General features: G+C 37.8%; 1 protein-coding gene across 5 annotated transcripts in view; it reads right to left on the bottom strand.

The window, feature by feature from the left end:
- The window catches only part of LOC408715 (lachesin), a 316,260-nt gene extending 293,607 nt beyond the window's left edge, over positions 1-22,653 (bottom strand). For 4 of the 5 annotated variants that reach the window (XR_408826.3, XM_006560722.3, XM_006560723.3 and 1 more), the window contains exons 1-2: positions 21,854-22,653; positions 10,183-10,227 (exon numbers count right to left, since the gene is read on the bottom strand). Coding sequence is in view for 4 of the 5 variants with exons in the window: in XM_006560722.3 (XP_006560785.2) it covers positions 10,183-10,227; positions 21,854-22,259 (451 nt within the window). In the remaining variant the exon portion in view is untranslated. The remainder of the gene's footprint in view (positions 1-10,182; positions 10,228-21,853) is intronic. The other variant, XM_392251.7, reaches the window with a different exon arrangement.
- Between the last annotated feature and the right edge of the window lie 1,947 nt (positions 22,654-24,600).

Raw genomic sequence — 24,600 nt, 5'->3', positions numbered from 1 at the left:
GAAATTGTCGCTCTTTCTTTGTTCGGTGTTTCCCTACGCCACGTAGCAAGGGTTTATCATCGTCAGATGAGAGAGAGAGAGAGGAGGACAAGAGGATTCCAAGAGGATTCCAAGAGTGAATCGAAAAGGGGGGAGGAGGATGTCAGGGGAGGAACACAGCTGTGTACGCTCTAAAAATATGCGACGAACAATATCGAGTTGTCGCGAGCTCGTATCGCTGTGGATATTCGCCCCGATAAAGCACGACAAATGAAACGCAATACGATTTTACGAGGTGTGTGTATCTCGTAGACAGGGAATCGTCTGAAGTGAGAACCGTGCAAAGTGCTATCTTGCAAGTGGATTTTTCGACGGTGCAACTATTGAAAGCGATCCTTCTCCGAACGATGAAGCGATCTCGAAACGTTGGATCAAGTATTATTATTATTCTTGGATTTTATCGAGTGAACAGAGTAAAATTGAAGGAGATATAGTTGGGGTATTTATAGGTTAGTTAGGTTTTTGAACTCGAAATTTTGAAAATGGATTTAATTGACGTAATTAATATTGACTGAAATGTCGATTGATTATTTTTGAATTTTATTACCTGAAGAAGATGAAATTATAGGAATGAATAAGTATAATATTATATCTTAAGAGAAACACACATCGACGTTGGTGATACTTCTTTATTGGAAATTCAAACTAATAAATAATTTTGTCAAGAACAAGAGAAAAGAATTATCCAAGAATTTAAATAAATTTAAACTTCGAAGCAACAAGATACTTTAAATTATTTACCACGGATCCATCTAAGAAAAGAAAAAAACATAATCGATTAAACCAACTTGAATCAAAGAAAAACAATTAACGCATCTTAAGTATCCATCGAAACGAGGATACTCCGTTTAAAAAGAAAAAAAAAACGGAACAAAGATCTCATTTAAATGTAAATCCAAAGTGAAGCAACACCACTGCCATTAACCCTTTTACGATCCTGATCTAATCAAAAGCCTGATCCAATATCAACGACTTCAAAGACTTATCCGAGAAACGAGTACGGACAATATGACGAAAGCACACGTATCTCAAAAGCCAAAGATATCATCTCGAGCAAGAAAGAACGAATCGAAATAGAAAGTAAGACGAAAAGGCGGATGAAAAGAACAAAAATAAAAAGAAGAAAAGAATGGATGGAGAAAGAAACGAAACAGAAGACAAGAAGGGAGCAAGAAACGGGACCAAAATAGCTTTGGACATTCCGTTAAGTTGCCTCTCCTCTGCTTGGCTCGGCTGAGCCGAGTCGCGAAATAAAGGAAGGCCACGACGACGAAGAAGAAGAAGAAGAAGAAGAAGAAGAGGGGTGGCGTTTATCCGCCGTGCTTTCCCTGCTTCCCTCCACCTCGAGAAGCGTTTCAATTACAAAATCCTGCGAAATCACCGGGCGACTCTCGCCAGCTGCTCGCCCACCCGTTATATTTGTTGTGCCTTGCTCTCTGCCAACCCCTTCTCGCCCCCTTTCACCCTCCGTCCCTCCTTTCACCTCTGCCCTTTCACCGATGGTGAACACACAGCTGGACCAAGCGTGCTGGTGCACTCTCCGCTGACCAAAACGAAGGCTGGAAAAAGAGAGAGAAAGGGAGAGTAGAAAAGAAAAAAGACACGAGTCCATTGTTTGAACAAGCCCGAGTAAACACCGGTGTCCGACAGAATCGAACTGGAAAGACTCGCGAATTGCAGACAGATACTTCGATATTCATGTCGCGTTTTCCATTCCACGTCTCCAACCTCCCCTCTTCCAGCCCAGATGATTAACCTTTCGCCCTTGGGATTCGGACCCAGCTCGGATTCGAATCCGCGAGAAACATCCGAGAATTTTGGCCTTCGTACCCTCGTCTCGGTTTCATTAACTCCCTTCCCCGATATTTCGATCAAGCTTTCGTTTGGAATGACGATTGTGACGAATGAAATTCGTTTCTCCCTTCTTTTCCTCTTTTTCTCTCTCTCTTTCCTTCTTCGTGCCGGGCAATATTTAAAGTTAAACGTTTGGGGATGAAAGGGATTAATATTCGAGAATGTTTCGTGAATGGAGAATTTTAAATGTATATTGCAGTGCACATTTTTTTAAAAATAATTCATCCTGTGAATTAAGAAGTTTTATATATACACAACGTAATATGATTTTGTGCAAATTTCCTTTGTTGAACGTTATATCAAATATCTCACGCAAATGCTCTTTTTTATCATCCAACCGACCATCAATTTTCCTTTCTATTTTTCATTCGTTTTAGAACGTCGACATATCTCGAGAAGAGAATCGAGGAAGAACCTTGACTCTAATTTTCATTTAATCCGTGTAAAATTTCCGCCGCCTTTCGTCTAGAAACTCCGGCTAATAATGGGATAAGCGTGCACGTGAGAATATTCATGAGGGGGATGATCATATACAAGGAATAATTATGCATTATTCAATTTCGACAGTTTCTTTTTCCAAAATATTCTACGAGGTAACGTTTATTTTTCGACGAAGCTCTGCTATTCAGAATTTTTCGTTTGTATTAAAAGAAGATTTTAGTTGAACGAAAAACCAGTTAGTTAATAAAAAGTTAGATGTAACACGATTTCTAGATTTTCCTTTTGAATATTCGTACAATTCGTCTCTTTCTTTCGGGTTCGATATATTTCGTTGCTTTCCCCTCTTTTATTATCTATGAAAAATTTCTCGTATCATGTCGAAATGACTTTCTGGACTCTTTGTCCACTGGTTTTCGCTCGAGGCCGCAAATTCGAATTTTAGAAAGAGAATTCTGAAATGGAATAACGCATAAAATTGCAACTGAATATATAATTCTTTTTCTTTCGCAAAAAATGAGAGTTTTTAGAAATAGAATTAATGAAAATGAAGAGTTGATTTCGAGAATATTTTAGAAAAAAGAAACTGTATTTTCACTTTGCATCATTATTTAGTTCTTATTGTTCTTAAACAAATTATAAATTATTCGTTTATTTAAATTTTAAAATTATAATTAAATTAAATAATCGAAGAAGTTATTTACTAACTTTCAATTCAAAAAAAAAATTATAGAAATAACGACATTGTTTGTTGAAACATTAAAATATGAAGCAGTCATTACCAAAACTAATTCTGCGAAAAAGCGTTGGTCACATCAGTTTCCTCCAGTGTAATTGTATTAAACGTTTAATCTTAACGAATCATCGTGACTTATATCTCGGACGTTTCCGGATCGTCTGGATGAAAGCAGAGACTGTTATGAAGCTAGCCGAATAAAGGGGCTGCAATATTGTTCTATTGTACGTTTAAATTGCGAATTCCGGTTTAAGCCTGTAAAGAATGATCCCCGTTCCCTTTGTAATTTTGCCGGGAAAGTTAGTCGAAACACCTTGTATATTATAAGATTCGTTATTTCTCTCCCATTAAAGTAGAGTAATTTTAATTACACTTCCGTTACCCAACCATCAAAACTCTTAAATCTACTCTTTTACTAATAACATTTACCCAATTCCAAGAAAATTTAACAACTTCAACAACTTCAAAAAACATCTATATAAATTAATATTCAAAAAGAAAAGATTCGATATTAATTCATCGTCCTATCCGTAATAATTATCTTCCCAATAAACACAGTTAAGAATTACCATTTTCAAACATTAAAAAAAAAAAAAAAAAACGATATATCCATGATATTTTAAATCGATATTATCCCTAAAAATAAGTAGAACGCACGAGAGGGTATGTAAGGGTGTGATTGGTGGTCGGTATAGGCGGCGTGGTGCATCCTGACGCGAGACCGAATAACAATGGCCACATCCGTGTATATGTTTCCGGTTGCTGGCCACCTTCCGGTTGTGAATTACGCGGGTGAATAAATAGAGTGGGGCTATATTCAGAGCCGAGAATATTACAACTGCGAGTGCGCCACTTCATATAGAGCGGCTAATGAAATTGAAATGAACGGTAAAGGAAGGATTACGTTCGTCCGCGGTGATGGACGGCCATGCGACTCTGCACGGGGTTGCACGATCAAGCTTGGATCGTATAAATGAAATATTGAAGAACAATTTCTTTCCAATTTCTGCTGATAACATGAATGATCTCTGTAAAGTTTATATTCTTATATCATTTGTTAATATTAAGGGGAAGCAAAAGTGATATTTGTGAATTTACTTTTGAATTGTTATAAATGTCTATTAAAGTAGCAGCTTTTGCTTGATGGAAATTATTTTTTAAAATTTTTCTAATATATATATATTAATCTTGAAAATATGAAATTATCTTTTCTTTTTAGGAATCTATTGTAAGCTAATTTATCTATTTTATCTACTTTGTTGTTTTGTTGAAAACTACTTTTCCAAGCTTCTTGAAAAGTTATTTTCGTTGAAAAGTTATTTTCGTTGGCTACACGTAGAAAGTATACAAGAATCGATCCGAAATTATTGTATCCTAAAACGAATTTTAACCCTTGCATGTCTCATATTTATTGGCCATTGTACATGTAACAAATAACCCCTTTGAGATCCATTTTACATACATTAAAGTCGGGTTCTTCGATCCAAGTACCTATATATTTCCAAAATTACAAGTTTTCAATAATAATTAAACTTTTCGATACGAAGAACTATAATATTTTTCTATCATAGAATAAACTATTATATTATATTGCAATATAAATTTTTACAAAAATATATATAATTTTCCCCGTTAATAAAAACTATAAGTATACCGAAATTATCTTCGATAAAAACTTTACAAGAATTCTTTCATCTCTTTTTCTAACTAATAACTCCTATTAATTCCTTATAAAAAAAAATCTTTCAAAACTTACACAATTAATACAATATCTTCAAGATTAATTATCGTAAGTTAAAAGAATAATTCGAATCACCTAGAAATACTTGTATCAACTCTTTACAAATATTTTAATCCTCGAACACCAATATATCCTGCCACAAATAAAAAAAAAATCCATACGATGAAGCGAAAAAAAAAAAGGCAGAAGAAAAATCAGAATCATCTTCGAAGCTCCCGTTGAATCTACACGAGCACATCTGAAATTACATTATTATAGCACAATCATCGTTTGTAAATATTCGATGGGAGGAGCAGCTGCATCCTCCGCGGTTAGGAGGATCCTGCACAGCTTATAAAGGTGTCGCGCCGAAAGGAGGCCGATATACCGTTGAATTAATTTCCATAGTGAAGTACTCGGATTAATTAGAAGTCGTCGCCGTTCGTTCACCTGGACAAGCATTGGATAATTATTCTAATGGGCCAGCCGCTGTTTGTATTTACCGTGTCGATGGCGCATTCAAAGGATCGCCACAACCCTCTGTGTATACTTAGGAACACGCTCGAGATCTCTATACCCTGGCCACGACCCATCCCTACGTGTATACGTGTATTTGTTGCTACGTCGATGACAACTCCCATCGAACGAACGAACAATGATCAATGGGGAAATATTAGCTTTCGACCATATTGACACGCGACCAAGAGCAATTTTCTTAATTGTTGCCGATCGATTTGCTGCTCGATATTTTTTCTCTTTTTTTCGCTTTTCTCTCCTTTTATCCGTGTTATTTCGATGACGTTTTAAAGAAAAAAAATGTATTAGCTCCAACGTTCGTCGAGATAATTTTAGAAACGAGATTCTCGAGTGGATTTTATTTAATTCGCGTTTCAAGGGTGTTGAAATTTTACGGATGAATAAATATTTTTGCAAATATATTTGTTGAAAGGGGCGATATGATAATTAAAATTAGTTATATTCGTAAAATAATGCCTCGAGAGGAAGAGAGTTTTACGTGTTAAGGCTTTGTGAAACTGCTACATTGTATACTAGAATATAAATAAAAAAAATATTGTTTGTCATTTTTCATAATATCAAAGATACAAAGAACAAAGTCGTACACGATTCATTTTCACGAATGTTTCAAAGAGATAACGTGATAATTAAAACGGATATTTATTTGAATGAAAAAAGTACCGGGGGGGGAAATACATTATAATTATCAAAACCTATTTCTAATCCCTGTATTTCACGTTGTAAATGTCGTCTCGATTAATCGTCCCAACATTTCCCTCCAATTTTTCATAATATTTCGAAATGTTAAAAAATACCGGCTACGATATTTCCCCTCTTTTTTTTTTATCAAAAACACGTTCAGTTATTCATCGCTAGTGAACTGTAACGGCAACACGCGGTGTCGACAGGATCAGCATATCCTGCCTCGAACTAGGACACAGAACGATGATGCAAAGTCCGTGGCTTGTTTCCGACTACATTTGGCTTACCTACAGAGGATTAGCTTCGGTCAGGGAAACCCTTGTTCGTGGTTTCTCTCCATCCACATTTCGGCTATATTCCACCACAGGGTCTCGAGGAAGCATGATCGAATCGATCGCGTGCTCCTCCTATATACTCTTTGTTCTCGTAAAAATGCATCTTCTATCCCTTGATATTTATTTTAATTCGAGGAAAAATTGACCGCCATTTTTCTAAACGTAAAAATCTTGATATTCGATATTCTAATTACGATAATGCAAGATTCTGATCAATCCATTCCCCTGCACATGAAAGTGCATTTCACTTTGCCTCTTCTTCTGATAATTAATTTTATCACGATAAATTCTCGATATAAATTATTCGAATGAAACGAAATTACGTACAAAAGTGACATCGTAGTTATAGATAGAAGAATCTTGGCTGCTACATTTGTATTTCTATCAGGTGTTGTAAAAAAAAAAAAGAGCCAAGGGAAGAAATGTGATTCTTTTTCCTTCGTGTTGTAATGTTAAAGGGAAAACTTCAATTGATTTAGTTAGGAAACAAATCCCGAGGGGATAAGGAAAAGGTGGATTTACTTCGAAGCTTTTTTAAAAGTTAAGGAAATAGACTTTGAGGTTTAGCCGCGAGATTTCTGATAACACGCATTATTAGTCCTTTACAATGTTCGTGCTGTGATAAATATCGTAAATATCGGAGTTCTAAATCTTTTTCCTTGAAAAATTACATTTTTTTTTCCCCTCCTCCTCTCCCATTTAAAACTAAAATAACATTTAATGAAATTCATATTGCGACATTTACAGATTTGCTTTCGATCGATTTAAATTTGAAATTAGAAAATTTCTATTTATAATTTTATGCACAAACGATTTGAGAAACAAACGAGAGAAAAGTATAATATTCACGATGTAATTTGGAATGGCGTGTACCGTGGAAAATGCTTATCGTGTATTGTGTAATTAAGAGATTCTTAACCACACGACCACACAGACGACAATAATTCTAGTTACCTGTTACGCTTTTCTGTTACGCCTTTACGCGAGTTTAACATGCTCTCAGGCTAATTAGTCTCACGGTTGCATAGCAAGCGCGGCCTTTGTTCTCATTAATTATGCGCCCTAAAGAATGCTTTTAAAACTATATGACTGCATAAATAAGCATCATCCTCGATAATATATACTACACTTTGCAACCTACTCTCGCGTTACTGATCATTGAATATTTATAGTTAGAGTAAAGAAAAATATTTTTAATTAAAAGGAAACTTTGTTTATTTGATTATCCTGAGATAAAAATTCGTAAAATTACCTCACTCTCGTTAACCTTAACCTCAATTCCTAAACTTTCTTTTACAGCTCTTTCTCGACGAGATCCAAACGATCCAAAGAAAACAATACTTGTCAAAATTCTTCAAGAATCTATCGATTTATTATCCACAATCAAAAGAATAGTCTAATTATAAAATAAAATTAATTTTATATCGATTCAAAATTTATCTTGAAAAATACTACACATTATCGAACAGGAATCCTCATTAAAATCCCCTAGAAATAACAGTAAGGATCACGAACGAGCCTAAAATATCGTTTGAAAAAAGGAAGGATCCAGGAAACTGTTGAATTTCGATTACCACTTAACCAAGTTGCCGAATTCGATTTGCAAATAACCGAGGAGTCATCGTTTTATATACCCCCTCGATATACCCCCCTCCACAAACGTACACGCACTTCTTCCCTCTCTGTGCACTTCAAACGGTGTTTGCATCCCCCTACGTACACCCTACACCCCTCGACTCGAATGGAAGTAGGGCGGTTGGAGAGTGGTGCGAGGAAAGAAGAGGAGATGGACTTTAATTCCCATTTTCGAATTTCCAATATCGTAACGCGGCGAAGAAAGGTGGATAATGCTTGGCGTTCGATAAGGGTGGATCCTCGTTCAGAGGGAGGAGGCCAACTCGAAAGGGGTTATTTCGTGACTGCTGCTTGGTCTTCTCGCGTATTATCATATTTATAAGTTAGCCTGACTCTTCTCGGGGATGAAAAGGGAGAAGAAAAAGAAGAAAAAAAAAAGAAGACAGCATGGACATAAAGGAAGGAGAATCCGTGTAAAGTGTCGGACTTCGAGAGATCGTGTAGAATACTTCGGGAGATTCGATGTAAGAATAATCTCGTTTGCATATATGTGCTCCTCGTCTAATCTAATTTGTATAAAATCGTTATTTGAATTTTTAATTTGTAAGAGAAGACAAACTATTTACAAGGAAAATTTCAACAAATTACTATACTGCTGATCTAATATTCCAATGTCCACAAAGTTCATCAAGTTTTCACGACATAATTCTTTCCGAGCGAAAAAAAAAAAGACAAAGAAAAGAAGAAAATTAATCCTTGCCGCCGTTTAATCACTTCAGTCGTTTCCCTTTCAATTTGCAAGCGATGAAAACTTTTCCTCTTTTTACGATCCATGTCGTAAAACGTCGGATCGCCCAACGCCCATAATACATTCTTGTGGAACATTTCCTCCTCCCTTCGAAATTGGGCATTCCTTCTTTCTTTCTTTTTTTTTTTTTTTACTCCAAAATAAGCATCGTAGAATGTGGTATTTTTTTCCATCGACAGGATTAAACAATAATTCACACGTGGCGCCAGACTCGTTCCTCGGTATTAACGAAAATTATCTTTTGATTAATCTTTCGCTCGAGGGAAACTGCAGTTATTCGCGTCACGGAACGTATAGACACACAGTTGGGGAAGGGATATGTCCCTTCGCATTGAAACCGCCACCCATGACGTACGAGACCACCCTCGATGTAGCGTGTTTATCTCGCCCCAAGCCGCCGTTTTACGAGAGAGAAAGAAAAAGGGAAAACTTCCCTTAACGGCGATCGTTTAAGAATCTGTCGTTTGTCGTTAAATTGGATCGGGGTTGTTTCCTATTTTTAACGAAATTGATATATGTGATGAAAGATACTTTATCGAATCTTTACAATCTATTTTAACTTATCGAGTTTAGAAAGTTTTTTAAATTAGAATAGAGTTGATTTCTAAAACAATGAAAATTCCTTCATCTATTCAAAACGTTTATAATATAAATTAAATTTTTTGAAAGCATTAAGAAATTACGAAGAATTTATTTTACTTTATATTTCCTAACGTTAAGATAAATAATTGAACTGGTTTAAAAAATACATCAGAATTGAGGAAATTATGAAAGGGAACAGTTCAACTAGTTCCTATACTAATTTAATAATACATTCATCCAAATTATTCTTTCTCTATATATAATATCATCACGACATCCAGTATTCGATGAAAATCAAAATTCATCGAAACGTTATCTAAATTCATGACGTAACAAAACCTTGTGTCGATCGTCTAACCATGACTGAAATTCAACACGTAGCTCGTTCTCTCCCTCTATCTTGGCTACGGATCGTCGATTTTACTCCTGATTTTCACTCGTGGCACGAAGTCTCAACGTTTCTCGCTCGCCTCGTAACGAGAGAGCAACCTTTTTCGAGATGGAGAGAAGAAGACCATCGAACTGTCCGTCGCCGAAAAGATCGGGGGGAGAAAAGGGAAGAAGAAGAAGAAAAAGAAGAGGATGGAAAAAGAAGCAACGAAAGCCTCTAACTTTCTAACCGAATTGTTAAGTCGGCAGCAAGCAGCATCAGACGGGCAGACACAGAAGCAAACTTATCGGTTAACTCGATGGCGAGAGAGAAAGAGGATGAGCAGCGAAACGAACGAAGATAAGGGAAAGTAAAGAGAAAAAGAGCCAAGTGAAAAGAAAGTAGAGAGAAAGAGAGAGAGAGAAGAGAAACGCGGAAGATTGGAGGACGCCAGCGAGAGCTTTGATTTAGTAAACACGATTTGAATATCTGATTGCAGCTATGTACCTTTTAAAACTCGTACCTGCCTCCGAGGTATTCCGTGGCTATTTCCTGTAATTCGTTTTAACCTTTAGAATACGGAATATAATTGAGTACTTTTATATTTGGATAAGATACTTTTCACATAAATTTATTTTATCTCATAATTATTTCGGAAATATTTAACTCGATGATTCTTGTCGAAACACGAAATATATAAGTTTAAAATTTTCTATATAACTAAATTATAAATAATTAAAAATTAAAAATTTATTTCTCTCTCTGCTTTCTCTACTCTCTCTTTTCCTTTACTTTTCCTTATCTTCTGATTTTTGAAATATTTTCTTTTCTACTTGCATTATTCTATAATATTACTTAAAATTGAAACGAGATAAAAATAAACATTTAGAATAAATCCTTTAAATTTTTCACAGTCTTTAAAGACGTTATCATTCACTAATTTAAAAACACGATTCAGATTTTACAACACAATGCCAAATTTTATAATCCTTGCTTGCAATATTCCAATAAGAATGATAACGCAATGATTAATGAATTTTTTCACCTTTTCTCGCCCCTTTTAAAAACGATTATCGCTTCGAGCAACCCTCAAAGGAAAACCCTCTTCCCACCACCACTTTCCATCATCAATAGCCTCGGTTTTCCACTTCCTTTTCTCCAAAAGCCCCGTTAACAATGTAATAAGAATTATACCCTTGAAACCGGTATAATATCTCCCTCCCCCCTATGCTGTTTGGCTTTTACAGATTGGCAGAAGCGTTGTTGGTTCAACGTATTGGTGGTGTCTCGAGACCCGCCACGACGACGACGACGACGACGACGACGATAGGATTGAAAGACAAAAGGCGAAGGACTGGAGATGGCGTGTAATTAATAAATCCACCGGCATCAATGGTTTTCTTGTAAGCGGCTTTCGAGATGCGAATTATAAACGTCACGCCCTGTCCTTGTAATTGCTTTAACCGCGTGCCCTTTGTCCCGATAAATTTCATTTCGCCCTCCTAATGTTTGTCAACCGTTATACTTCACCGTCGTTTACTGCTACACCACTGCCACTTTTTGTCTCAAACCCCCACGGATCCCTCGCGTAATTTAATCCTTCGCGGTGCAACACGCCGTACTCAACTTTTCACAAATGAAAATTGTTGAAGGCTTTCCGATTCCGTCGAAAAATTAATCCGCGTAGATGTTTCGTCGAGAAATATATTCTTCGATAATAAGTGGAAGAAATTTAATATTTTCGTTTATACAAATATAATGAAATTTTGTATTTGATATTGCAAATTCGATAATATTTAATTTTTGAGAAATCAAAATTTATTATCGAGATAAAAAGAACTGTTTTTCTATAATGTATCGTAAAATCATATACTTCAATTCGAATATTCTCTTCCCAATAAAAACAATTGCCAAAATATCTTCCTCTCTTTTTTCCTACGAAATCCAGATCGGTTATCAAGAAATTCCAATATCCTTTCAACGAAGCACGCGTTTACGTTTCCCCTTCGATACTCTGGAAATTGGTGGATTCATAAAACGGACTCTCGACAGACCGGTGGCCCATGTTTGCGCGACATCTACATATTTTAATTGATCGGCCTACGCACATCGGCCGTGTAATCGAAATCCTCAAAGAGACTTCATGAAATTTCAATGTAACGACATTAAATGCGGGGATACGATTCAAAGGACTCTCGAACTGCAAACACGGAGGGGTGGAGGAATCTGCAAATAATATTCGAGCGCACGGAGACACGAGTCCCCCCCCTCTCGTTCGTAACGTAACTTTTCGAGGAGGTGAACGACGACCGGAGAACACTTACGTCCTTTTACAGAGCCAATAAATTGCCACGACTCTCCAAGAACGGATTCGAAAATTCCCCACAGACCTCTTTGTTCGATTCGAATCGTCTCGTCTCGTCTCGTCTCGTCTCGTCTTGTCGCGAAAGTAACCGGGGGATGTTCTTAGACTTTGTCTTTAGAAGAAGAGAAAAGAGATTAGGATCAAGGGATTTTTGAATGGGACAAATTGCGTATAAAATTTGTTTGATTCGAGCAATTGACGAGATAACGATTTCATCATTGAAATGATATATGGAAAATATTATATCTACTTTTTTATGAAAGTGAAATATCATCAAATGTTAAATGGTAAGAAAATATCATTAAAACATTAATGATTGTCTAAAAGATTTGATAAAATATCTCGATTTTCACCAATTAAAGAGATATGCTTAACAAACATGATTCGATTTTCGTTTTTTACTTTCCTTTTAAAGAAATCTTTTCGATAAGTACATGAAATAATTAAGAGAACAATTCCAATTAAAATTAGGTATTGTTTTAGGATTTTAATTTAAATTCTAATTTCAAAATTTGATCTTAGAAAGTAAGATAAATTATATTGATAATATTAAAAGCGTATATATATATATATATATATCAGCTACTTGAGATAATCCAAACAGATGATAAATGTATATGGGATGAATAGCGGAAAAAGCGAGTACGAAAACAGGAAAGAAGGAAAGGAGGAGAAGTTGGACTGGAGAAATTATAATTTTACGGGTGATTACCCCTGTGAAAATATTCAGCAGTTTTGTTAAGTCGGACGAAACAGACTTCACCGAGGCATCCGGAAATTTATTTTAAATTGGATGTACTTTGTGGACAAAGAAACTGTAATGCCGCCATCATGATGTTTTACGTCGTCGCAATTTCGCGATACAATCTCCCGCGCTATTATTGGACCACGATCGCACCCCACGTTTAATTATTTGTCGAGTGTTATCGCCGAGATTTTACTTTGACGACAGATGAACAATCCGTCATCAAGAATAAATTAATCCGCGATCGAGGAGAAAATTTCCAAGAAAAATTATTATTACCTTTGTGTTAAATTTAAAAATTGAATTAATAGTTATTGAATTATAATATACATACAGAAACAATACCTAATTTTAATTGAAATTGTTCTCTTAATTATTTTGAGTTCACGTACTTATCGAAAAGATTTCTTTAAAAGAGAAGTAAAAACGAAAATCGAATCATATTTGTTAAGCGTATTTCTTTAATTAAAAAAAAATAGAATGAAAATAATGAATTCAAAATAATTCCTATGGAAAAAATTCCCTTCTTCAATCAACCAATGTAAAGAAAAACATTACGATAAAAAAAGATTCCCAATATTAATAATAAATATCACCAAAAATGTTCCCCGATAAAAAACAGATCAAATCCGAGGTTTCCCCCACAAACATTCAAAATCCCTTCGGATCAACTTCTCTGCAAATATCTACACACCGCCCTCCATCCAAGTCAAACGGTGGCGCGCGCGCGCGTAAAACCAGAAAGAGACAAAGAAAAGAGTGTAAACCGAAAAAAACCTGCGAAAGAAAAACAAAGAACGAGAGTGGAAACAGGGACTAGAGATTGAAGAAACTTCAAAGTCGGGGGCTGCCTCCTAAGAAGGGGAAAGCTCGCTCTGGTCACACGTACGCAATCGGGGTGTGGCGGACGAGGCAATGAAAAAAAAACACGCACGCACACACAGGAACGAAGATAAAAAAAAAAACAGGAGGGATAAAAGAAAGAAAGAGGAAACTGGTGGTCAACAGAGGCGCAAAGGTGGAAGACTGAAAGTAAAGGGGAAGAGAGGGGAGGAAGCGAGAGAGCCTTCGAGTATTTCGCCAACTTGGTAAGCCGAGTTGAGATCACCCGCGTGAGGATTCCTCCTTTCCAAGTATTCTTTTCTTTTTATCACGTGGACAGCGTTCTCTAATCTTTTTCCTTTTTTTTTTTTTTAAGATCTCAGCCTTAATTACATCATCTGTCGTAAAAATGTACCTTTTGATTTATTATAGATTCGACAATGTAATAACAGGATAGAATTACGAAGAATTTATGAAGAATTTAGAGACAGGCAAATACTTTTGTCATGAAGATTTTCGAGGGATATCCGATTTTATTAGATGTAAAAAAATATATGGGGGTAATATATTCGCGGGACGAGGACACGATATAAAATATAAAACGCCAGGGATCAACGCGATAAGAAGACAATCAATTTTTATCGATTCGTGAAATAATAAAAAAAAGAGCATAGATCGACAGATTGGAAATCCATGCAATGCACATTCCATTTTTCGACAAGTGTCCCTCTACTACGGTTGCGAATTTTTCGCCAACGGATTAAAGATAGTTGGACGACGAGTTGGAGATCCACGGCGCGATAAGTCGAAGGCAGAAGTGGAACGACAAGGGGCGAAAGCGTTTCCGAAATAAAGGGTTGGTTTGTGTGTTTCCGCGGCGAGATCCCTTCATGTTTACGGCCACGGAATCGAGGAGACTCGAATGGGAAACAGATACGGGGGCCAAAACGTCGAGTTCCCTTACGAATGGTAATGGAAAATCATTTCGACGCCAGAAGACGAACGACTCGCGTTCTCCACGATTCGCAAAGGACCGTTCTCCTTCCATTTTCTCGCTTCGACTTTTCGATTCCTCCGGATATTCGCGATTGCGGTTCTCAAAGTTTCAATCGTTTAAGTGGATGAAACGGGGATGAGTTTATTCACGGAGCGAGCTCGAAAATATGAAATTTTATCGATGTTGCGATCTTCCATTTCGAAGTTTGAAGTTTCAAATTGTGACAAGTATTTTAAAGATTTGTAGTTTCGGAAAGGAATAAGAGATAAATAATCTTGAAATGTGTATTACGATTGCTGCACTAGATCGTGACACGAAAAGGATCTAAATTAAAGAAAATTTTTATATTTTCTTAACAAACTGCTAAAATTAAAACTTGCTTCCTCCAAGCATCCATCCAAAAATTATTCGCATTAAGAAAAATATCCATCACTATCCAAGACTTTGTAAGAAACTTTGTAAGATTCCATCAGAAGCTTGTATCCATTGTCCCTGTACTCGAACCTTTTCCCATGAACGGCCCTCGAGAGCACAGGGGGTGGCTCGAAACGGTCGTTCGAGACCCAAGGGAGACGCGGAATAAAATGGAGAGGGGAGGAAGAAGAGCGCGCGATGACCAAAGCCATGATCAAAGATAATTCCCGATCAAAGATTAAGGATTACTCCCGTGGGCCACGCGGTCCGTCTACGAATCAAAGTCCAAGAAAATATAAAATGCATGAAGCGAGAATCCCTCGAGGACATCCGTCGCGAGACCCACCCCCTCTGTTTCTTCCTTCCTTCCTTGTTATTCCACACCCTTTATAAGAGGGCTGCATTGTACACACACGTACGACGAACTCGAAAAATGAATATTTTATATTAACGATAAATTAAAATCGAAATTTTGCGTCTGTCGATTACGCTTTAAATCTGTTCGTATTTTGAATTTTCAAGCGCGTTGTTCTTTTGTAATTTATTTGGTTATACGTGTTTCGATGCAAGCTGTATTAAGAATTTTACAATATTATTATAAAATAAGAGGAGCACATTTATAAAATAAGTGGAATAAACGTACGAGGAATAAATAGAATCTTATCTCTCGTTAAAACATCCCCAATAAAAGTCTTTCGTAACCATATACGCTTATTCAACAATGGAAGAAAAAGAAGAAAGAAGAAAAAAGAAAATCCATATACGATCGGTTAAACGCACTTCTTGGTCATCTTGCAGCTCCATTATTCGCGTTGCAATTAGCGCAAACGAGGAGGGAGAAAAGCATCGCGTTATTCAGCCGCGAATTTTTACCCTCTTTTGTTCGACCGTTCATCTTCTAACATGAGGTGAAAACGAGTGGAAACGGAGATATTTCGCGATAATCGGATGAGAGCAGATGAATATTCAGGAACACATACGTGCACGATGGGAAAAATAGGATAATCCCGTGCCGCGTCTCTGAATTTTTACGATTTTTCTTCCTTCACCGGAGGCCAAGCCCACGTTGTTACAAGTTTTCGACCGACCAATTTTTTTTTCTTTATTTTTTTTTCGTTAATCCCAAGTATCGAAATGTAAAGTCGACGGTATTGCACATCATACATAATAGATGGTATACGGATTTCACGAAAATCTTCCGCGAAGATTTCTAGAATTACTCCGAATTTTATCTATTTCCTTGGAAAATATCTGCGAAAATTTTCTTGGACGAAAATTTAGAAATTGTAACTTGAATAGATATGTAATGACTATTTTGATTTTCATCTCGATTCCAAATTAATTTTTAAAAAATAATTTACATTACTTTCAATGGATGGTTTAAAATATGAACGATTAGATAATAATATTTTGCGAGGTTCGAAGAATAATCTGAATTATTTACGATCCAAGAATATAACATGCAGTTACTACATAACATAAATTGAAATAAAAATATGAAAAACTTTCCAAAGTATGAACCTCTTGCACAATTAAATATTATTACTAAAATTGTACAATTTTCCTCGCAGTAAATCAAACGAAGCTTCGCAAATACACTTTATAAACTATAAATTCAAACCAAGTCAATATAACATAAGCTATTTCTCTAAATAGTCAACATTACGTACAAAAAAATACTTAGTGCAACGACCAAAGAAACAGCCCTAAACGAAACAGCCCAGAAAAAAGCCGCAATAGCGAAATCGTTGAACAACCCCTCGTCCCTAAACCCCGGAAATACTCGTCGTAAAAAACGACGTAACGAAATATATATGGACCACACGAAACGACTATCCCCAACGAATCGTGGAACTTTATTCGCGCGAGGAGACTGCGCGTGCATACTATAAAATACGCGTTCTTTTTTTTCTTTTCTTCGCTCCCCCTCGAATCCCCCATTAGATATTAGATTTAGCGCGCTTACAACTGTCGCGTGTACCTCTAATTAGGGGGAGTGCGCTCCCCATATCGAGACAGATGGCAGCCCCTAGGCGACGAGATAATTCCATAAAGAGGGTGGGTAAACGATAGCTGCTCGAAGAAAACGTTACGCGCGTGAAATAGCGAAAGGGAACGAGGCGGAGGAGGGAGAAGGAACGGCGACGAATAATACGGCTGAGAGGAGAAGAAGGGAATTGGATAAAAGGAGGGAGGAGGCAAGGAGGGGAAAGATAAGCAAACTTGAGAATAGATTCTCCGAGGGGTAGAGAGATGTATGCTCATGGCCGAGAGAGAACTCGCGACGTTTGTTATCAAACTCCTTTAATAATTCATCGAAATTAGATAATACCTGGCGAACGAATAATAAGAGCGGGGGGAGGTGAACAGCCTCTCGTATAGACCGCATCTACCTACTTAACCGTATTAAATGCACGACCCGTTCCCCGACCAGGAAAACGATTTTACTCGTCGTTTCGAGAAAGAGAGATCTGATATCGAGACAATGAGAATCTTTCCATATTATCCGTTCTCGAAACTATCTATCTGTTTCCCCGAATGCTCGATCCCCTATCTCTATTCGACCGAGATTGCGCGCAGGAGAGAGAGAGAGAGAGCGGCGGGAATTGAATAACCACCGCATAAAATCGGCATTGGATCGGGACGGTCAACGATGGAGGAGATGATAATGGCGGCTCTGCGTTTCCGACTTCAAAAAGTACGGTGCAATACGGTGAAACGGTCGTAAAAACGATTGGATTTGGGCAACGCAAAATGTATGCGCATTATTTCGCCAAAGTTGCCTCGATCCGCGGCCATTCGGCGATCCTGGTGTTTGAAGGATGAGCGGTTGATACACACGCGGATAGAAGTGAAGTTACGATATTTTCCCCGAGATATTTATCCCTGGATCGGAAAAGTCACGAGTGGAAATGACTGTAAATCCAAGTCTCTCGTCGGAATATTATTATTTATAGTTTTGTTAAACTACTTATCGAATCAATTTTACTATCCAACTTTCTTTTATCCAAGGATTTTATCGAAGGATATATATATCGAATATATCGATTTTCTCAAGAAAGATTCGAAACCTGTTTGCAACGTAATTGATCGATTCGATAAATACAAAAGTGGACAACAATGGAGAGCGATACATTCCTTTCTTTAATTCCTATTAATCCGTTGTTACACACAGGGTGCCATCGAGACTCGAAACTCGGTTCGAACACAACGATAAAAAATAGTCGGGAAAACAATGTATCGCGGGAAACTCGACAACGGAGTATGAATAAAAGCGTTACATTCGCGAAAATTGCCGTTCCAGCACCCGCGCCGTTCCTCTTGGTGGCGATCGGTAAATCATCGTCGCCCCGAATACGGAAACGAAGAATGAGAAAGCAAATCGAGGAGCGAGGCGCCGCGACTGGAAACAACAAAATGGGGAATAAAACGAGGGGGGGAGAGAGGAAGAGGAAACGAAAATGGAGAAGGGAAATAGAAATAAAGGGAAACGAAACGAGGAAAAGTAAAAACAAAGAGGAAAAGCAAGGGAAAGATGGCAATGGGGAAACAGAAGGCGGATTCTAAACGACGAGCCACGCCGTGTCGCTGACGCCCACTATATTATCACGAAATTTATTCCCTTGCCGGTTCTCATTCCAGTGACCGCGAAAAAAAAAAGAAAAACAGAAATGTTAATTGTTGCAAGTTCAACGGTGACGCCGTTCTTGTATGAGACAATAAAAAATCCCGCTCCTCTACAAAACGAAAAGATGACACAGAGGAAAGTATCTGCACTCATTCCAATAAGAATGAAGAGCACTAATGGAGTGAAAAATTAATTAATTAAAATTTCGAAATAAAGTTGCCTTCGACTCGAATATTTATTCGTTATAAGCTTATTCGATGCCTCGATTGAAGTATTGTCAATAAAAACCAGGACAAGATAAAAAAACTGGCTCATAATTTTCACACTCCTATTAAAAAAAAATATCAAACTTTCCTGAAAACTCGATGCTTAAACAACAGCTAAACAATCATAAATCACAATGAATTACAAAATGCAATCATTTTGTTTGTACTTCTAGACTTGAAGACGAGAAATATAGAAATGCAAGAATTGGAAGAACAACAATTGTGTAAGTGGCGGGCAGAGGAGCAATGTACTTGCATTAGGAGGCCCAATTCATTTGCATGCACTTTTACAGGTTGGAAAAAAATATTTATCGGGCGTAGTTTCACCGTGACGCCTCGCTTATGAATTATGCATGGGGAACCAGCTACCTGGTAGCTCATTCCGTGGCCGCAATTTCGCCATTGAAGTGTAATTTCACCGGACTCGGGTATTAGAAGCGAAACGAGCTTTTTGCGCCGCGCGTGCCGCTTATGAGGGAAGGTGTCGTTCAGAGGGTTGAAGAGGGGCCATCTCTCCGAGAGATGGCGGAACAAAGGGCTTCGCCCGACACGTCAAGGGACAAAGGATCCAGAGATTGTTTCGCAGGTTCGCGGAATGAATTTAACGCGGGAAAATGGCCGGATTGAATTATCACCGGGAGAAGTCTTTGAGTGTTTACACGAACAGGTAAATGGGGTGAAAGACGACGTTCTAGAGAGACGTCGCGGGGAGCTTCTTCTTCGAAGATATTCGAAAGACCGCTTTGAAAACTTTCCAAGAAGTTGGCAGAATAGATAGGTTAATTTAGATTAGATTTTGATCATTGAAAATCCAAGTATTGTTGAATAATTGTTCAAGAGGATTGTGTTAGAAATTAGAATTATTAAGAAGAGAAAGTTTGGTAATGTGGATATTTTTAGAAATATTCTTCGAGATTCTTTGATTCTACATTTCAGAGGAAACAAAGATAAATATCGTTTCGTTGTACAAAAGATGATGTAACAAGGATGTTCCTCTTTGACATTCTTGGAAAAGATTTCGAAAGAGGAGGAAAGTTTGCGAGAAACACGATGTTCAGGGGATGTTCCGCTTTGACATCCTTTAAGAAGGTTTGAAAGAAAAGGGGAGGAAAGTTTCATTGCGTGAAATTTTAAAGAAAGCGAATCTCAATGAGAAATGAACAAGTCGAAGCAGCAGCTTGTGCCTCTTGGCTTTGAATAATTCCACGGGAGGAGCGTTCCACGTGTCATTAAGGCTCGTTGAAACATTTAATCCTGGTTTAATACGTTTTTTTTTTTCGAGTTATCCTCCCTTCGATCGCATATTTACGAGATATCCAGTCGTGAACAACGTCGTTACTACAAACTACGTAAACTTTTATAGAGACATATGCGTTATAATACTCTCCCTCTACTGAAAATCATACGTGACGCAGATACGTAAAACTTCGAATGAATGATTTACGCGGCACTCGCGCGTGAATTCACTCGATGAGTTTATTCTCGCGTGGATGGGTCCTAACAGGCAGAAGGATTCTCTTTTTTTTTTCCTCTTTCCTTTTTGTTTTTTTATAGTGAAAATTCGAACGTACACATATGTGGGTATAAACCATTTTGAATCGTATTTTTTTTTTTTGCACTCGCTTTAACAATAACCTTTTTATCGCTTTCGTATGGCGTGTGTACGTATGTTATATCGATGGAGAATAAATTTAATAATTTCCCGATTGTCTGAAATGAAATATTCATTTGTACGAAATGAAAGAAAAATTTAATCAAATAAAAATATTCGCAGGAGATAAAAACAAAATTCTTATTATATGTTTCAAAACTATAATAATTTCGAATTGTTCTCAACTATCATTATTATTATAATAAATTAAAACTAAATAATAAATTTCAACTGCAATATTACTCTAACTGACGATTAAGAATCGATCTTTAATTCTTTCCATTCGATCATTTAATCTCCTCCCAAAGAAAAACTTCCTAACTCGACTTCTAAAAAAAAATTATTCGGAATAAATAAAATCTTCAACTTTTTATGCTTCATCTTACAATGCTTACCTACAATTTATCGATCAATCGTCAATTTTCCCTCGTCAAAATCGAATCGAAATTCTCAGTTCGACGATCGAGAGGAGATTAACAACTGGCTGTTTTATTTTTTTTCATCAAAATCGATCCCGATACATCGCGAAATTTATTCCCCGCGGAATAATGAAAACGCCTTTGACGCGCTTCATTTGGACACGCTATAATTTCCGGGAACACTTTGCACCGTTGTCGGTTTCCTGATTTAACGTAGCCGAAATGAAATCCGAGATTACGCGTTGATCGAGCCGCGCGCGTTTAAATCGTCGTTCAAACAGCCACGGGTGGTGGTGGTGGTGATGGTGGTGGTGGTGGTGGTACGAGCTCGGCAGGAGGGAATATACGGTGGACCCGTTTATACGTCGATCGTGATGAAGTTTACGATATAGGTAAATTGATTGACCACCGATCTGGTGGAAGCAATGATACAAGCCGTCTAGGTTGCTTGTCATCCGGTGAAATAAACGATAATTACTATTACTGGATGCAGCTGCGAGAGATGATCGTATCAATATCTTGAAACGATTATCGAACGATTATTGCAAAATTGTAAACGAACAATTGATAATTGTCTTATACATCTTTCTTTCCAACTTTTAATCTTTTGCGAGTGTACAAGTGTCGGTCGATTCTATATAAGAATTTGAGGTACGAAGATTCGAGACTTCTATCTTTTTAAAAAAAAAAGAAATAATTGTAATATCAGATTCATCGAATCCAATATTACCAAATATTGTATTTAATTAGAAGAAATGAAAGAAACGAAAACTTCGAGTTCGATAATTTCAACACAGCGAGGAATCGCGTCGAACAAAGAAGCGATTTCACGGAGAAGAAAGAGGGAAGGAAAAATAGGAAAATGACTAACCATTGTTAAAGGCGGCAGACGTCGGCCGAGTGTCCATCAGCAGGAGGCACGCGATAACAAAGACTGCAGCCATCCTCGTCGCAAGATTGAAACCCGTTTCCCTCCTCCTTTTAACAAGCACCAGCATTCTCGGCTGCAAATTGGCCAACTCGTTGTCACAATCACGACCCGCGTAAGCTCCGCATCCGCAACGAACAGACACACCAACAGAGTCCCTCCTCCTCTCAAGGTCGTCCTTCCACTCGCGAAACGATCCACAGAAACGTCGAAATCCCCCCTCCGCGCACGCACGCCCGCTCCGATCTAAAACCGATTTCTCGGAAACACCGTCGATCAGCATCCACCGGAAACGTTCTCCAGAAGACGGGACTTCCGGACCACCACCTTCCATCGAAGCGCGGATCATCAATATCACACGATTCGATCCGATGATCCACCGTGCCTCGACCGCACTCGTTCCCCTCTAGGTCAAGATTTTATAAAAGATCACGTCCCTCATCCTAATACCAGTCACAGATCACGCGCAAAGACAACGAAACCGATACGCGACACGCGTTGTCATCGACCATCCAAACTCTCCACTCCACCTTCCCCTTCAATTTACTCGATTATTTATTTTTATCTATTCATTCGACACGATGTACCGACACGATCTCGTCCTCTCGAGATGATAAGGTTTAAAAGAAAATAGGAAACACGATCGAGTCACGCGCGAGATCGTCGAGCAACGACGACGAAGAAGACGACAGCTCCCACGACTGCACGCTCGGGACGGCCGGCGTCGACTGTCGTACTCGGGCGCACGGGGGACCGGTGTTCACGAACACGCCGACGTCCCGGCGTCACGGCGCATATCTCTTCCACCCCCGTAGACAGATCTCTCACCCCCTTCCCAGCCGCAAGCCAATCGCCGCTTACGAGTCGCCGCCTATCGCATCGCGGGGGCGGCACCGCCCCCGAATTAAGATTTTCGACTTTTCTTAGCCGGTCCTCGCCACCTATCCCTCTCTCTCTCTTTCTTTCTCTTGCTCCCTGCATCCCCTTTTTGCAACCGAAAGAAGGGAAGAATCTCGCGGCTACGTTTCACACGCGCGCACACGTGGAAAAGGAAACCGCCAAACACGCGACTAATTCCTTCTTCTTCTTCTTCTGCGGGAAGAAGAATACGAACTCGGTCCTCCCCTCGTCTGTTTGACTTGTCCGCGAATGGGGACATCTTATTTCGCGAGATTAGGACTCGAATCTTGGCCATCGAAAGTTCACTGCGGATGTTTATGCGTTTGGAAATTTATATAAAGTCGCAGAACGGGAGACGTTTTAAAAAAAAATGTATTTAAAAGAATGGAGTTCGAATAGAAATTGATTCATCAATGTATTCCATGGATTTGCGCATACAAATTTTGTACGAATATTTATAGTTGATGCAGAATCGCAGACAGTGCATCGCTATTAGAGTAATAATGCTCGTCTTTTATCAAAGGCAAGTCGCGGATGCGTGACTCGTTTCGCGTAACATTTCATTTTCGTGAAAAATTGTGTTCGAGTTTTCCTCCGCGAAATAGAGCATCACAACTATCGCAAATTTCTATCAAAGATGCTTTCAAATTGTGATTTCCTGTCAATAATTCCTTCGAATAATTCGCAGTTGAAAATTTACGGGTCTTATTCTCTCTTTCTCTCTTTTATAAGTCGCAATATGAAGAATATACTTCTTTCCGAAGAAATATTTCATCTTAATTTTGTTCGTTTTCTTCTTTTGAAATTACTTCTATCTATTGTAAAATAACGTTTTCCAATTTGTACACGGTATAGTCGAATCCAAATCGAGATCCCAAAATAATATCAATATTTTGCAAGAATAGATACGCGCGATAAGCTAAGATTGGTTTAATAGATACTCTAAGACTTATGCATCTGTTTACGAACAATCGAAAGAATCGTGAAACTGAGAAGAGTTCTTCTTCTATCTTTAAAAATCGCGAATCTTATCTAAATTATCTATTCTTCTATAATTTTTGTGATAAACTACAACTCCTCGATAATCATTAACTTTTATTAAATTAAATCGTACACTTTTTAATTAATCAATCAACCTATCGATCTTAATATCGTTTCATAATGAAAAATAAAATGTAAAAATAAAATAAAAATATCCACAGCCTACGAATAAAAAACAAATTCAAAGTTATAATCTAGAAATTAAAATCCTATTTCTTCACTCACATAAATCTGATAATAAAACCATAGAATGATCGAGATGAAACAATTTCTATTTCAAAGTATCGACAGATAGATGGACAAATTCAAAATGAGATATTTAAAAAAAATATAATATTCATCTCGCATTAATTCGTTTAAAACAACTTATAAATATAATACAGTGAAATTCAACGACCGCAAAAATTTGTTCGAAGCCAGAATTGTTAAATATTTCTCGCGAAAGATTCGGAACATCTACGTGCGTTTAAACGATTTTACGCTCGATTCGCGCGAAGGAAGAAGGCGCCTTTCCGGTATGTCGCGGGCAAAATATCTGGTTCCTGTTCGAAAACTACAAGAGGAAGGGGGATATTTCGAAAAACTTGGCCAAATATCGAAACTCGATGAGAAAGTTTTCGCGTGTAACTGGAGCACATATTCCCTTCTTTCCATCCTTTCCCGGCGCGAGACATAACGCGGCACGTGTAGCAACAAATATTTTACCGGGATTGAACACGCGTCAAGGAAATGTAGCGCAGAAATTAAGC

Source organism: Apis mellifera, linkage group LG2 (assembly GCF_003254395.2).
Source record: "Apis mellifera strain DH4 linkage group LG2, Amel_HAv3.1, whole genome shotgun sequence".
Lineage (NCBI taxonomy): Eukaryota > Metazoa > Arthropoda > Insecta > Hymenoptera > Apidae > Apis > Apis mellifera.
This window is presented reverse-complemented; position numbering and strand designations above follow the sequence as displayed.